Source organism: Macaca fascicularis, chromosome 16, assembly GCF_037993035.2.
Source record: "Macaca fascicularis isolate 582-1 chromosome 16, T2T-MFA8v1.1".
NCBI classification, from domain to species: domain Eukaryota; kingdom Metazoa; phylum Chordata; class Mammalia; order Primates; family Cercopithecidae; genus Macaca; species Macaca fascicularis.
In genome coordinates, this window is record NC_088390.1 from 4,982,626 (window position 1) to 4,997,635 (window position 15,010).

General features: G+C 54.9%; 1 protein-coding gene across 44 annotated transcripts in view; it reads left to right on the top strand.

Annotated features, from left to right (window-relative positions):
• Positions 1–15,010, top strand: part of MINK1 (misshapen like kinase 1) — a 71,682-nt gene that overhangs the window by 49,120 nt on the left and 7,552 nt on the right. For 8 of the 44 annotated variants that reach the window (XM_005582595.4, XM_015437490.3, XM_005582596.4 and 5 more), the window contains exons 2-14: positions 2,850–2,915; positions 5,203–5,259; positions 5,351–5,476; positions 8,533–8,643; positions 9,086–9,176; positions 9,657–9,787; positions 10,086–10,140; positions 10,293–10,371; positions 10,624–10,799; positions 11,286–11,355; positions 11,755–11,965; positions 14,148–14,264; positions 14,727–14,813. In XM_005582595.4, the coding sequence (XP_005582652.1) occupies positions 2,850–2,915; positions 5,203–5,259; positions 5,351–5,476; positions 8,533–8,643; positions 9,086–9,176; positions 9,657–9,787; positions 10,086–10,140; positions 10,293–10,371; positions 10,624–10,799; positions 11,286–11,355; positions 11,755–11,965; positions 14,148–14,264; positions 14,727–14,813 (1,377 nt within the window). Of the gene's footprint in view, positions 1–2,849; positions 2,916–5,202; positions 5,260–5,332; positions 5,477–8,532; positions 8,644–9,085; positions 9,177–9,656; positions 9,788–10,085; positions 10,141–10,292; positions 10,372–10,623; positions 10,800–11,285; positions 11,356–11,754; positions 11,966–14,147; positions 14,265–14,726; positions 14,814–15,010 lie in introns of all 44 variants that reach the window. The other 36 variants (XM_015437493.3, XM_005582597.4, XM_005582598.3 and 33 more) reach the window with 8 other exon arrangements.

Consider the following 15,010-nt stretch of genomic DNA (forward strand, 5'->3'; position numbering starts at 1 on the left):
AAGTTTTATATTTCTCATGTATCGGTGAGCTCCCTTTTGTGTCTAATTTGGGAGTTATTACATAGTTTGTGCTCAAGAAATACGTAATGGATGAATGAAATGAGATATGATTACGTTACAGGTTTTCTCTGCTTAGGGCTTCGCCCAGTGCAGAGCAAATGGAGGCACTCACTCAGAAGATATTTAGTGGTTGAATAATAACGGGGCATTGCTAAATATCAGGCTGAGGTGTTGGGACTCTCTAAGCACTGGGGAGCCCCGCTACCAGTTCTGGGCAGAAGAGTAAAATCAGGAAAGCACCATTTTGGAAGAGTTAAATCAGTGGCAGCAGAAGGAAGACATGGGGAGGCAAGAGCTCCAGGAGGGAGGACATGAGGGATTGGTCTGAGGTGGCAGACAAGCCAGGCACATTTTGAAGGGAGAAAGGACAGGGTGGCTGCGACACAGAAAAGGGAGGAGGAGGAGGATTAGGCAGAGACTAGACCGTGGTGGGAAAGGGGTGCTGCTGTTGAAACATGGAGCATCTGGTTGGGGAGAGGGTAAGAGATCACAACCAGAGTGTCACGTGCGGGACCCCATCTTGCTTCTCTGAATCACCCTTTCCAGTAGGAGTTTTCAGGAAACCAACTTGAAACCCATTAAATGTCGATATCTGAACCCAGGGTGTCTGACCTCAAATATTCCTTCATCCCTCAGTGCCACCCAAACATGGGGGAAGGAGACAGGGAGTCAAGGTTACAAAATTAAAATGTACTTACAGTAATTTGAGTTGATGGTGACAGATCATTACAGCTCTAACAGGCCCACGGTATTTTCCCTCTTAGATTAGGAGTGTTCAGAAAATTATGACCATAGGTCCTTTTTCCTGTCTCCCTCCATCTCAGAAAGAACTAGTTTGATTCAAGGAAGGACTTCGCAGCAGGCAGTTCAGAGGTCTCAGAGTGGATGAATTCTTCTGTTGGGCAGCGCTGTGGGGAACTCTGTGGTCTTTGAGCCTCTAGTCTAGAACTGAAGATGGATGAGATGACTTTTTTCAGGTTACTTCCAGCTCTCAGGGTCAGGAAGACCTCTTGTTAGCCGTCCGCACTGCAGTGATAGCACCTCTCTTTCCTGTGGATCCTACTGTGTTTTACACCTATTAAATATTTTTTTTAGCTGTGCATGCTGGGTTATGCCTATAATATTAATGTGTTGGGAGGCTGAGGTGGGAGGACTGCTTGAGCCCAGGAGACTGAGGCTGCAGTGAGCTGTGATTGTACCACTGCATCCAGCCTGGGTGACAGAGTTAGACCCAGACTCAAAAGAAAAAAAAAAAAGCCATCATTCTGCAGGAGGTGCAGGAGTGTGGACAGTACTGGTCTATATGTCTCTTCAGCTTGCAGCTCCACCTCCCAACTTCTTTCTCTCAAAAAAAAAAAAAAAAAAAGTTCTGCCAGGAGGGTGTGGGTGGCCTCCGACAGCAGCTGTGTTACTGAGGCCAGGCCTGCCTGCTCTTGGCCCAGGGGCAGGATGAGCCTCTTTAGCGGCTTTGTTCGAGCCCTTCAGGCCCTCTCCTCCTGGTACTGCTTGGCTCAGAAAAGTAGGAACGGAAAGTTCTCCCCTCTCAGAGGCCCTTTCTCACCATCACCTGCTCACTCCCTCCCTCCAGGTCCCTCTGCTCCCGATTGCTCAAACCCTGGCCTGGAAGCCCTCAGTGTCAGGGGGACTGGGAAGAGGGAAGGACAAAAGGATGGTGGCCCTCAAATTCCTGTTCCCTGCTAGCTTTCCTCATCCCTGCTTTTAAGAAGTAAGGTAGGCCAGGTGCAGTGGCTCAAGCCTGTAATCCCAGCACTTTGGGAGGCCGAGACGGGTGGATCATGAGGTCAGGAGATTGAGACCATCCTGGCTAACACGGTGAAACCCCATCTCTACTAAAAAATACAAAAAACTAGCCGGGCGAGGTGGCGGGCGCCTGTAGTCCCAGCTACTCGGGAGGCTGAGGCAGGAGAATGGTGTAAACCCGGGAGGTGGAGCTTGCAGTGAGCTGAGATCTGGCCACTGCACCCCAGCCTGGGCGACAGAGCCAGACTCTGTCTCAAAAAAAAAAAAAAAAAAAGTAAGATAATAATAATGGTCATTAACTTTTATTGGGCGCACACTCTGGTGCCAGGAACCATCTGAAGCATTTGATGGGCATTTCTCCACTTAAAATGTGAGTACCAGCCCCAGAGGCAGGTTCTCGGGCACCCTCATTTTGCAGATGAGGATACAGACGCAGTTTCTCAGTGGATTTGAAATCGGGAACATGTCTTTGAAAAGCTATCTGGGCTCTGACTTCCACGTTCTTTCACTTCTATTTTTTTTTTTTCCCCGAGATGGAGTCTTGCTCTGTCGCCCAGGCTGGACTGCAGTGGCACAGTCTCGGCTCACTGCAAGCTCCGCCTCCCGGGTTCACGCCATTCTCCTGCCTCAGCCTCCCGAGTAGCTGGGACTACAGGCGCCTGCCACTACGCCCAGCTAATTTTTGTATTTTTAGTAGAGACGGTGTTTCACCGTGTTAGCCAGGATGGTCTCGATCTCCTGACCTTGTGATCTGCCCGCCTCGGCTTCCCAAAGTGCTGGGATTACAGGCGTGAGCCACCGCGCCCGGCCACTCACTTCTTCCAACTTTTCCCATAGAACGTTCACTCTGAACCAATCCAGGGAAAGGGCAACCAGCCACCAGGGTTCCCACTGCGTGCCCTCGTGATATACTGGTGTTCACTCTCATATCTTGACTGGATACCACTTTCCCCCTCTCTAGCTCTGTAATCCTTTTCTAAAGTGCTGACGCAGTATTCTTCTGTCTCCCTCCTGTCCCATGCCCCTAGGACCCTGCTGGGATCTTTGAGCTTGTGGAGGTGGTCGGCAATGGAACCTACGGACAGGTGTACAAGGTGAGACGAATGGTGCGGAAGTGTGACCTCCACATCTGCAGGGCATTCTTGGGAGGAGTGGAAGGAAGTAGGTTCCTGGTCTGCAGGTCTGAGGGGGGCTATGGGAGATGCCAGAGGCCCTGGAAAGGTAGAGAGGGGAGAGGAAAGAGCACCCAGGAGGAGGCACTGTTGATGCCTCTCCCTGCCTGAGTGCAGAGCCAGTCCCGGACGTGGTGGGAACAGGCCGGAAGCCAGGAAGGGTGGCTTGCAGCAGTGAGAGCAGGCGGAAGGGCATACGGCCTTGTGTGTCAGAACTCTCCTGGGATTCAGAGAGCGCTAAGGCCAGAGGTGTGGGTTTGGCCTCTCCCCGGACCACAAAGAGACCCAGGACTTTGAGGTAGTGGGACCTAATGGGTGGCCTTCTGCAGAGGGGAAGTGGCCTCTGCTCCCACAGCTGGCCTGCTGGAGCCAGAGCTCAGGCTTTCTGCTTTTGAGCTGCCTCTGTCCCTGACAGAAGTGGCATGTTCTCAGCCACCGATGGTAGCTTTTAGGTTGGCCAGCCCAGCCCTCCCGTGTGGCCTGACCACTGCCCACATTCGCATGGGGGGAGCCACTGCAGCGGGGAGTGAGGTGGCCTGACCACTGCTCACATTCGCATGGGGGGAGCCGCTGCAGCGGGGAGTGAGGTGGCCTGACCACTGCTCACATTCGCATGGGGGGAGCCGCTGCAGCGGGGAGTGAGGTGGCCTGACCACTGCTCACATTCGCATGGGGGGAGCCGCTGCAGCGGGGAGTGAGGTGGCCTGACCACTGCTCACATTCGCATGGGGGGAGCCGCTGCAGTGGGGAGTGAGGTGGCCTGACCCCTGCTCACATTTGCATGGGGGGAGCCGCTCCAGCGGGGAGTGAGGATGCTCAGGGTGAATGCTGCCTCTTACTGGAGCCCCTGGGACCTGTGGCTTTTTCATCTCCAGACAGAGTGCTTGATACTGCCACAAGTCTCTTCTGCATCTCTAGCCCCGTGTTTCCTGTGTCACTGAGACCACCTGCCCTTCTCTTACGCTCCTTCTCTTGCAAACTTTGGGGAAACAGGCAGCCCACCCGCAATCTCTTGCCTTGTTGTTGCCATGGGAATAGTGGTGCCATGTGCTTCTGCGTCTCTGGACTTGGGGTCTTGAATGGCTAAGGTTAAAAATAACCCGTGGGCTGGCAAAGCCAATCCATCCCCACGAGGGGCCGCCTTCCTCCACTCCGCTGCTCCCCAGGAAGCCTTTGGGCTTTCCTCTCCAAGCCTTAGATGCTCCCACTAGGAATTTCAGAAGGATGTTGGGGGAGGAGGTCAATGACTGGGACACACTCGAAGAGGAAGTTTTTTCCCGCTCGGACTGGTGACGGTGGCGGGAGCATTAGCCAACCAGTTAGCTGGCCCCTCTGTGTTTCTCTAAGTTCCCTAAAATCTCAGCTCTGTCTCTGCTCTTTCCCTATCGACAAGAATAAAAAGCTGTGTGGGTGAAGTTGATTCTAGGAGAGGCCTCCTGTCCAGAGTTGGTGAGTCAGGCAAGCACCCCAACATTTTGTCTTGCTTAGGAGAAGAGGGTGAGGCAAAGCCCCAGCCTCCTCCTCCTCCTCCCTCCATCCTGCATTAGGATGGAGAGGTATCTTTCCCGCCCTGCTCTGACTTTCAGACTGTAAAGTCCAAGCCAGAGAGGCTGGAACAGAACATAAGTGTTTCTGACTCATCTGTCTTGAGTTTTTCTGGGAGGAGACCCTTCACCTTTATTGAGCCTGTAACTTGGAAGTCCACTGTAGGTGGTTTTTTCTGTTGACCATGATGGCTCAGGAGCGCTCTGCCTCTGTCCACTCCCATGAGCAGCACGTTCACTGAGGTGTGTAGCCACAATGAGGGGTACTTTATTTTTATTTATTTATTTTTGAGACAGAGTCTTGCTTTGTCCCCCAGGCTGGAGTGCAGTGGCCTGGTCTTGGCTTGCCTCCCAGGTTCAAGCGATTCTGCCTCAGCCTCCTGAGTAGCTGGGACTACAGGCGCCCGCCACCACACCTGGATCATTTTTGTATTTTTAGTAGAGATGGGGTTTCTCCATGTTGGCCAGGCTGGTCTCGAACTCCTGGTCTCAAGTGATCCGCCTGCTTCGGCCTCCCAAAGTGTTGGGATTACAGGCATGAGCCATGGCGCCCAGCCAAGGGGCACTTTGTAAGACAGAAAACAGTCAAAAGCTGTGTCTCCCAGAGTCAAACCCTCAGAACGTTCCGCTCTCTGAGCATAGACTCAGATCCCTCTGTCCTGCAGGGTCGGCATGTCAAGACTGGGCAGCTGGCTGCCATCAAGGTCATGGATGTCACCGAGGTAGGGAGTGGATCTGGGCAGTGGGAGGGTTGGACCACCGAGAAGGGAGTGTGGGGGGAGTCTCAGGGCTCAGCTCCTCCCATTTGCCTAGGATGAGGAAGAAGAGATCAAACAGGAGATCAACATGCTGAAAAAATACTCTCATCACCGCAACATTGCCACCTACTATGGAGCCTTCATCAAGAAGAGCCCCCCGGGAAACGATGACCAGCTCTGGGTGAGAAACGCCCCCCTGCCTGCCCTCCCCGCACCCCGTGTCTCTGGGCCGTTCACTAGGACTCGGTATCAGCGCCCAGCATCTGTCCTCGCCAGCTACCCTCCCTCCGGTCTACCCAGCCTCCCCTGTCCCTGGACCCAGAGGAGCCTCCTGCCTCATGGATGGCCCCGCACTCCAGCCCCCATGAATTGCAGCCTCTCATTCTTTGAGTGTTTTGTGGGGAGGGGTCCTGGCGTTTGCCCCAACCCTTCCTCTAACCAGTATCTCACACTGTGTGATCGGCTCTTAATAAGCAAATATAATCCTGGCAAAGGCTAGAGAGACCATGGGGAGGCCGTCCATCAGTTTTCCTGCCTTTGAGCACAGCTCCTGGGAAAGCAACAGAACCAAAATATTTGTGGGAGATAACAGCACCCCACATGCTACAGTGCACCCAGCCCTTCTGGGTCACCATTCAAACCAGAGCCTGCTGCGGAGCTTGGGGCCTCCCCCAAATTCCTCCTGCCTGGCCCAGAACATTCCTAAGAGTCATTCCCCTCCCTAGCCTGGGCACTGGTGCTGACATGTTCCCCCAGCCTCACCCTTTGTGGTACTGAGCCCAGTCCCTGAGGATGGAGCAGCAGGGAGTGTGGCAATGGCTGTCGGGAATTTTGGCACTGACGCCAGGTCTCCCCTCCCAGCAGCCATTCAGACGACAAGCACTTACTAAGCACTTCTGTATAGACGAGCATGAGCCATGGTCCTGGCCTCCAAGGCCCTTTGGCTTTTTGGGAACACACACACTCATGCACACAAAGAAAGGGAGAAAGGTGACAGGGAGGTATACGTGCCAGGTGTGTGTGGTGATGGTGTCTGGCTAGAGGCATTAGTGGCCGGGCACCCCCTTCTGGACCTGTTGGGCACAGGTCCTCCCCTCCTCTCACTGTGCTCTGCTCTCCAAGGAGTAGGCACATGCAAATTACTTTTATTGCATATGCAAATATATGTGTCCATCCAACATTTTCCTGCATTGGGTGTGGCTTTTAGTGAAAACTTGGACAAGCATGCTGATTCCCAGGAAGCCTGGTTGGAGCCATCTTCTCTGCCTCCAGGTCTCAGCTGCTCTCCCTGGGAGGTGCAGACCCAGAGCCCTCCTCATCTCCTGGCCTTGTTACTCTTTGTTCTGGAGGAGTTTCTCTCAGGGTCTTCCCAGGTTCCCTGCTGCAGCTGTCTGGATAGACCCTATGCACTCTTTCTGTCTCCAGCAGACCTGGAGAATCACTGATTCTTAGTCCCTTTTCTGCTTCTAAGTCAGGGACTGGCAAACTTTTTCTGTGAAGGGCCAGACAGTAAATATTTTAGGCTTTGCGGGTCATATTTGCTGTCCCAGCTGCTCAATTCTGTTGTTGTACCACAAAAGCAGCAATAGACAGTACGTAAACGAATGAGCATGGCTATACCCCCAACACCTTCACTGAGGTCACTCACATTTGAATGTTTTTTCACTTTCACATGTCATAAAATATGATTCCTTTTTTTGTTTTTTCCCGCAACCATTTAACAATGTAAAAACCAGGCCAGACGCAGTGGCTCAAGCCTGTAATCCCAGCACTTTGGGAGGCTGAGGTGGGTGGATCATGCGAGGTCAGGAGTTCAAGACCAGTCTGGTCAACACAGTGAAACCGTCTCTACTAAAAATACAAAAATTAACCGGGGTGTGGTGGCGGGCGCCTGTGGTTCCAGCTACTTGGGAGGCTGAGGCAGGAGAATCACTTGAACCTGGGAGGCGGAGGTTGCAGTGAGCCGACATTGCACCACTGCACTCCACTCTGGACGACAGAGTAAGACTCTGTCTCAAGGAAAAAAAAAAAAAGGTAAAAACCATTCTTGACTTGCTGACCGTACAGAAGCAGGCCTTGGTCCAGCCCCTGATCCAAAGCAGTAGTTCTTTTTTTTTTTTTTTTTTTTTTTTGAGACAGACTCTCGCTCTGTCGCCCAGGCTGGAGTGCAGTGGCGTGATCTCAGCTCACTGCAACCTCTGCCTCCCAGGTTTAAGCAATTCTCCTGCCTCAGCCTCCTGAGTAGCTGGGATTACAGGCACCCACCACCATGCCTGGCGAACTTTTTGTATTTTTAGTAGAGATGGGGTTTCACCGTGTTAGCCAGGATGGTCTCGAACTCCTGATCTTGTGATCCACCTGCCTTAGCCTCCCAAAGTATTGGGATTACAGGCGTGAGTCCCCGCACCCGGCCGTAAAGCAGTAGTTCTTAACCGCTTTAGGGTTTGGAATCCCAGTGAGAATCTGATGAAAGTACTAGACCCTTCCTCAAGGAAAACGCATATACCTGCATCATTTTGTCTACAGTTTCAGGGATTCATTGGACTCCTACCCTGATCCCAGCCCCACCTGCCAGTTCTGTATTCCTTCTTTTTTTTTTTTTTTTTTTTTTGAGACGGAGTCTCGCTCTGTTGCCCAGGCTGGAGTGCAGTGGCGCGATCTCGGCTCACTGCAAGCTCCGCCTCCCGGGTTCCCGCCATTCTCCTGCCTCAGCCTCCTGAGTAGCTGGGACTACAGGCGCCCACCACCGCGCCCGGCTAATTTTTTGTATTTTTAGTAGAGACGGGGTTTCACTGTGGTCTCGATCTCCTGACCTTGTGATCCGCCCGCCTCGGCCTCCCAAAGTGCTGGGATTACAGGCTTGAGCCACTGCGCCCGGCCGTGTATTCCTCCTCTCTCTTTTTTTTTTTTTTTTTCTTTTTTTGAGACGGAGTCTTGCTCACCATGTTGGCCAGGCTAGTCTTGAACTCCTGACCTCAGGTGATCTGCCTGCCTCAGCCTCCCAAAGTGCTGGGATGACAGGCGTGAGCCACCGCACCCAGCCTTTTTCCCTCTCTCTCGACTTCAGGAAGTCCTGTGGCCTTTGTGAGGCTTCTATGGTCCTTGCTTTCCAGCTCATACCAGTTCTAGCCCCAAGGTCTCTGGTCCTTCTCCAGGAGTCTAGCAGGGGATTGGGGCGGGGATTGGGGGGCTTGTCTGACTGATACTTTTCCTTTCCGTACCTTCCTGGGCTCCTAGCTGGTGATGGAGTTCTGTGGTGCTGGTTCAGTGACTGACCTGGTGAAGAACACGAAAGGAAACGCCCTGAAGGAGGACTGTATCGCCTACATCTGCAGGGAGATCCTCAGGGTGAGCTCCAGGCCCCCTCCCCTTGTCTTCTCCTCCTCTGCTACCCTGGCTGGAGCTTCTTCATGAGCAAAGATCCTCCCTGCACCGGGAGGAGACATAACTGCCGCCTTTCGGGAGCAGCAGGCCCGATGCGGGTGGGATGTGGAAGCAGGGTCCCAGCCTTGGGAAGTCTCAGGCTGCTGAAGGACACAGCCTCCTCTGTTTCCAAGCTCTGCCACTTCTCCACCTGTAACCCTGCAACTTTGGGAATTCACCTGGAGCCACCAGTCTGAGGAAGCTCTCCAGGACAGCTCAGCTTGCTTGGGCTCCTGGTGGAGAGGGTCTGCTCCTTCATCCCAGCCCTGTCCAGACTGATTGCTCCTTGTCCCCTCAACTCACTGCCCACTTACTCTTTCCCACCCCCTCCAACACCATGGCTAATTTCCCTGCTCTCCTGTCCCAGGGTCTGGCCCATCTCCATGCCCACAAGGTCATCCATCGAGACATCAAGGGGCAGAATGTGCTGCTGACAGAGAATGCTGAGGTCAAGCTAGGTGCGCCGGCTCCTTCTGAGGCTGACGGGGCCCTTTCACCCCCAGAACAGAGAATGAGGCACCCCTTTTTCCCTCTGGTGGCTCAGGCCCAACTTCCTCCCTGTTGGGGAGGCTCACTCCCTCCCCGTTCCCCTCTCCCCCTGGAATGCCCTGCCTCCTGCTGAAAATCCCTCAGGAAGCTCCACACCTGTCACCCGTTATGGGCCAGGTGCTCTGCAGGTTGCTCTGAGGAGCTGGGATCTGATGACCCTCCTGCCTGGGATGCTGTCCGTGATCCTTTCACCGGGGCTTTTCTCTAAGATACAGGAGGGTGGAATTGGGTGCTTCAGGATGTTGATGGGGTAAAGGAGGGTGCTGGGGTGTCTGGGTAGGGCCAGAACCTCAGCTGCCTCAGGCAAGTCCTGTGTGTGCATGCAGGGATGTGAGGCAAGGGAGCAGGGGTGACTCTCCATGCTGACCCCTCCCTCTCTGTCTTCACAGTGGATTTTGGGGTGAGTGCTCAGCTGGACCGCACCGTGGGCAGACGGAACACTTTCATTGGGACTCCCTACTGGATGGCTCCAGAGGTCATCGCCTGTGATGAGAACCCCGATGCCACCTACGATTACAGGGTATGGAGTGGAAAGTTGGGAGCATGGGGGCTGCCAAGGGCAGGAAGCAGTATGGGGACCATGGCGCCTGAGCAGACTGGGGAACAAAGGAAGGTTGGATGATGTTAGCAGTGAGGGGCTGGGGAACATCTTATGGCAAGGCAAGTGCGGGTGGGAAGATGGGAGGGGTTGGAGAGCACTGCTGCAGGAAGGAGGGTGGCCCAGGAAGGCTCCTGAAGAGGCCAGGATGGTGGGTGAAGAGAGGTTGCAAGGCAGAGTTGTCGGGAATATTCACTTGTTCCTTCCCTCCCGTCTGTAGAGTGACATTTGGTCTCTAGGAATCACAGCCATCGAGATGGCAGAGGGAGCCCCCCGTAAGTTCTGAGTCTGCCGGGAGTGGGAGCGGAGGGAAAGCAAGGGCCCAGAGAGGGCTGTAGGGAGGAGCTGGGTCCTGGGATCCTGCTGAGGAAGGGTCCTGTAGCTCCAGTGCAGTGGAAGGGACTGAGGGCCTCTCTTCTGTGTCCAGCTCTGTGTGACATGCACCCCATGCGGGCCCTCTTCCTCATTCCTCGGAACCCTCCGCCCAGACTCAAGTCCAAGAAGTGGTAGGTCTCTGAGAGTGTGGGCTCTGGGAAGGAAGGTCCCTGGACAAGGTCATCCCCACCTTCATGCCCTCTGTGCTCAGGCTCGGATCTCACCAGAGAAGAGATTTTGGGGGGCAGAGGGCGGTGACCGGTGTTGGGATATGAAGACAGGAGGGATGTCAAGGTGGCTTGTGGATGAGTGATCCACCCTCTTTGTCCTGCACCCATCCCTTCTGAGGGGACCCTCCTAGTGTGAGCCACCACTGTTTCCAGGTCTAAGAAGTTCATTGACTTCATTGACACATGTCTCATCAAGACTTACCTGAGCCGCCCACCCACGGAGCAGCTGCTGAAGTTTCCCTTCATCCGGGACCAGCCCACGGAGCGGCAGGTCCGCATCCAGCTTAAGGACCACATTGACCGATCCCGGAAGAAGCGGGGTGAGAAAGGTCAGTGGGCAGGCTGGAGGGGCAGGTACTAGGGGACACTCCAGCCTGGCTCCTCTCTGCCAGCCCTGCTCACTCCTGGCTCCCCTTCCTGCTCCCCTCCTTGGCCCCAGCTCTCCCTGTCCAAGGAGATCGTTCTCAAACTTGCAACAGCCGAGGGGTTTTCCCGCCTTTCCCTCCCAATCTGGGTCAGCCCTCCAGAGGAGGACCGGCCTTTCACATCCTTATGAAAACTCCATGCTAAGCACATACGTGTGCGAGCCCAGGCACAGGCTCTGCCACACCTCAGCTGCCCAGGGACCCAGTCCTGGTCCCTGTCCGGGCCCACACCTGAGACACACTGTCCTCCCATTGCTCCCAGGAAGTGGGTGGGGCCCCTCATGCGTGCCCACCCAGACAGACCTTCTGGTTATGCCCACCCGAGGTTTCCCTAGCCCACGGCGGGGTCTGGGGTACTGGGTGAGTTAACAGCAGTGGTCTCCCCTGCAGAGGAGACAGAATATGAGTACAGCGGCAGCGAGGAGGAAGACGACAGCCATGGAGAGGAAGGAGAGCCAAGGTAGGCCTGGCAGGCGGAGCGGGGGTTGGGGGGTCATCACTGAGTGGGGGGACTACAGTGGTGCTTGGCTTTGGAGATGCTCGGCCTGGGGGTGATGGGCACGGAGAGGTAGAGACTCCTAGAAACCAAATTCCCGAGTGCTAAGAAGTGGAACAAATGAGTGAGCAAGAGCTGGGGAGAGAGCAATTCAGGGTGAAGGTGGGGCGCAGCAGTAATAGGAAAGGAGGATAGGGCTGAAGACCGGGCAGCAGGGGACAGTGAGTCTCCTGGCCACCTGGGAGTGGCCAGAGGCAGAGGCTTTGATCCAGTTAAAGCACCCGCTCAGGCGGGCCCACGGGGTTGAGAGTGGGAACCAACAGGGTTCTGACCCCAGCTCTTCTTTGTGCCACCCCTGCCCAGCTCCATCATGAACGTGCCTGGAGAGTCGACTCTACGCCGGGAATTTCTCCGCCTCCAGCAGGAAAATAAGAGCAACTCAGAGGCTTTAAAACAGCAGCAGCAGCTGCAGCAGCAGCAGCAGCGAGACCCCGAGGCACACATCAAACACCTGCTGCACCAGCGGCAGAGGCGCATAGAGGAGCAGAAGGAGGAGCGGCGCCGCGTGGAGGAGGTGGGCTGTCTCCCAAGGGCCCAGGCCTGGCGCGGCCTCCTGCTGACCTTCCCAGGGTCCATTAGGGCCTCAGGGAGAACAGGTTTTAAAATGCCTTAAATGGGGCCGGGCGCGGTGGCTCACGCCTGTAATCCCGGCACTTTGGGAGGCCGAGGCGTGCGGATGATGAGGTCAGGAGATCGAGACCATCCTGGCTAACACAGTGAAACCCCATCTCAACTAAAAATACAAAAAATTAGCCGGGCGTGGTGGCGGGCGCCTGTAGTCCCAGCTACTGGGGAGGCTGAGGCAGGAGAATGGCGTGAACCCGGGAAGCGGAGCTTGCAGTGAGCTGAGATCCAGCCACTGCACTCCAGACTGGGCGACAGAGTGAGACTCTGCCTCAGAATTAAAATAAAATAAAATGCCTTAAATCAATGGCATTTCTGTTGAAACAGTTACATGATTTCAAATTTCATGATTAGCTGGACTTAACAAAAAATGTGTCTAAATAATAGGCAATAGACCAGATGCGGTAGCTCACTTTCGGAGGCTGAGGTGGGTGGATCACCTGAGGTCAGGAGTTTTTGAGACCAGTCTGGCTAACATGGTGAAACCCCATCTCTACTAATAATACAAAAATCAGCCGGGTGTGGTGGCACGTGCCTGTAATCCCAGCTACTTGGGAGGCTGAGACAGGAGATTCACTTGAACCCGGGAGGCAGAGGTGAGCAGAGATCACACCACTGCACTCCAGCCTGGGTGACAGAGTGAGACTCCATCTCCAATACTACTACTAATAGTAATAACCCGGCCGGGCGCGGTGGCTCAAGCCTGTAATCCCAGCACTTTGGGAGGCCGAGACGGGCGGATCACAAGGTCAGGAGATCGAGACCATCCTGGCTAACACGGTGAAACCCCGTCTCTACTAAAAAATACAAAAACCTAGCTGGGCGAGGTGGCGGGCGCCTGTAGTCCCAGCTACTCGGGAGGCTGAGGCAGGAGAATGGCGTGAACCCGGGAGGCGGAGCTTGCAGTGAGCTGAGATCCGGCCACTGCACTCCAGTCTGGGCGACAAAGCGAGACTCTGTCTCAACAACAACAAAAATAATAATAATAATAATAACCCGCAGCATCCACACTGTCCACCTGCTACCCCCAAAGCAGGCCCTCTCATTGTTGAACAAAAAATAATTTGCAAGAAAACCTGCTACAGAAGAGCCTTGTGCAGTTTTGAAAATATAGGCCGGGCGCGATGGCTCACGCCTGTAATCCCAGCACTTTGGGAGGCCAAGGCGGGTGGATCATGAGGTCAGGAGTTCAAGACCAGCCTGTCTAATATGGTGAAACCCCATCTCTACTAAAAATACAAAAAAAAATTAGCCGGATGTGGGTGGTGCACACGCCTGTAGTCCCAGCTACTCGGGAGGCTGAGGCAGGAAAATCACTTGAACCCGGGAGGCGGAGGTTGCTGTGAGCCAAGATCATGCCACTGCACTCCAGCCTAGGGAACAGAGCAAGACTCTGTCTCAAAAAATAAATAAATAAATAAATAAAATAAATATAGCGTTCAGATAGCATAGTGACAAAGTCCTATCTAACGGCGTGGAGAAGGCGTGCCAGCAACTTCATTGCAGGAATAGGCACAAGTTCCCTCAAGTGTAAGGGCCCCTTAGGGCTTGCGCTTTTGTTGTTGTAGGCGGTGGTGGCGGTGGTGGTTGTGGTAGACTTTGTGATCGGAAATACCGTGAAAGTCAAGTACCACCTGGGCATCGGGGCTTGCCAAGGAGCGGGCCAGGTCCCTTTTCTGTGCACGGGCACCTGGTGCCCTCTTGTGGCCAAAGTCTATCGCTACGACCCGCTCTGTATGGACTTCAGGCAAAGGTCGGTTTTAGGCTAGGAGTGCTGGGGATGCTTGTTTTGAGTTCGGGTTTTGTTTGTTTGGTGGGGTGTGGGTAGGGGAAGGTGTTGTCTAGCTAAGCACACCCCACAGGCAGCGGTCAGTCTCACAGCCTCTCTCATCACAGCTACTGGCTGTTTTCCCGAGCCCAGCCCCGCGGGCCCTTGGGTGGGGATGGGTATAGTTACAGAAACAAGCGCAAGCCTCCGTGGTGAGCAAGGAGAGCTCCCTCCCTGTCCATGGAGGGACAGTGCTGCCGCGGTGTCCGGTATGGTCCTTAAGACCACCTGGCTCTCCCCATAGCAACAGCGGCGGGAGCGGGAGCAGCGGAAGCTGCAGGAGAAGGAGCAGCAGCGGCGGCTGGAGGACATGCAGGTTCTGCGGCGGGAGGAGGAGCGGCGGCAGGCGGAGCGCGAGCAGGTAGAGCGCCGCACCCACATCCCTGCCCTCCCGCCCTCCTGCTCCTGCTGCCTGCCGCCCCTGCTCCCCGTGCCCTTCCCCCTTCTCTCCCCCCCACCCAGATTCCTCCTATCTTTTCTAGCTTCACTCTTTCTCTCTGTTTTCTCCCACCCTTCAACCCCAACCCTGGCCCCCTCCCTCCTCCTTCCCTGCCTCATTCCCATCTCTGTACCCCATCCCTGATTCTCCCTGGCCCCTTCCTCATCCCCCTCATTCCCTGTGCCCTCTTCTTCCCCATCTGTGCCGCGTGGCCCCCCGGGGCTCATGCCATCCCCTCCCCTACCTCTCTCTTACTTTTCCCCTGCACCCCCTCATCCTCCTCCTGCGGATCCCTTCCTCCTTCTCCAACTCGCTGCTGCTGCCCTCCTCTGCCTCTTCCTCCTTCCCTGCCCTCTGCCCCCCACCCTACACCCCGCCCCCCAGGAATATATTCGTCACAGGCTAGAGGAGGAGCAGCGACAGCTCGAGATCCTTCAGCAACAGCTGCTCCAGGAACAGGCCCTGCTGCTGGTAACGGGTCCCTCAGCGTCCTCTGGGAAGATGCTTTTCAGAGCTTCTTTGCTGGAACGGGATGGGAACACTTCAAGGGAAGGGATTCACCCAAGACATCAAGGGAATACATCTCCTCTCTAGGCAGTTGGAGAAAAGAGAGGGCATGCCTGCTCTGACTCCCAGGCCACACTCTGCTGAGCCCTCTCTCCCTACCC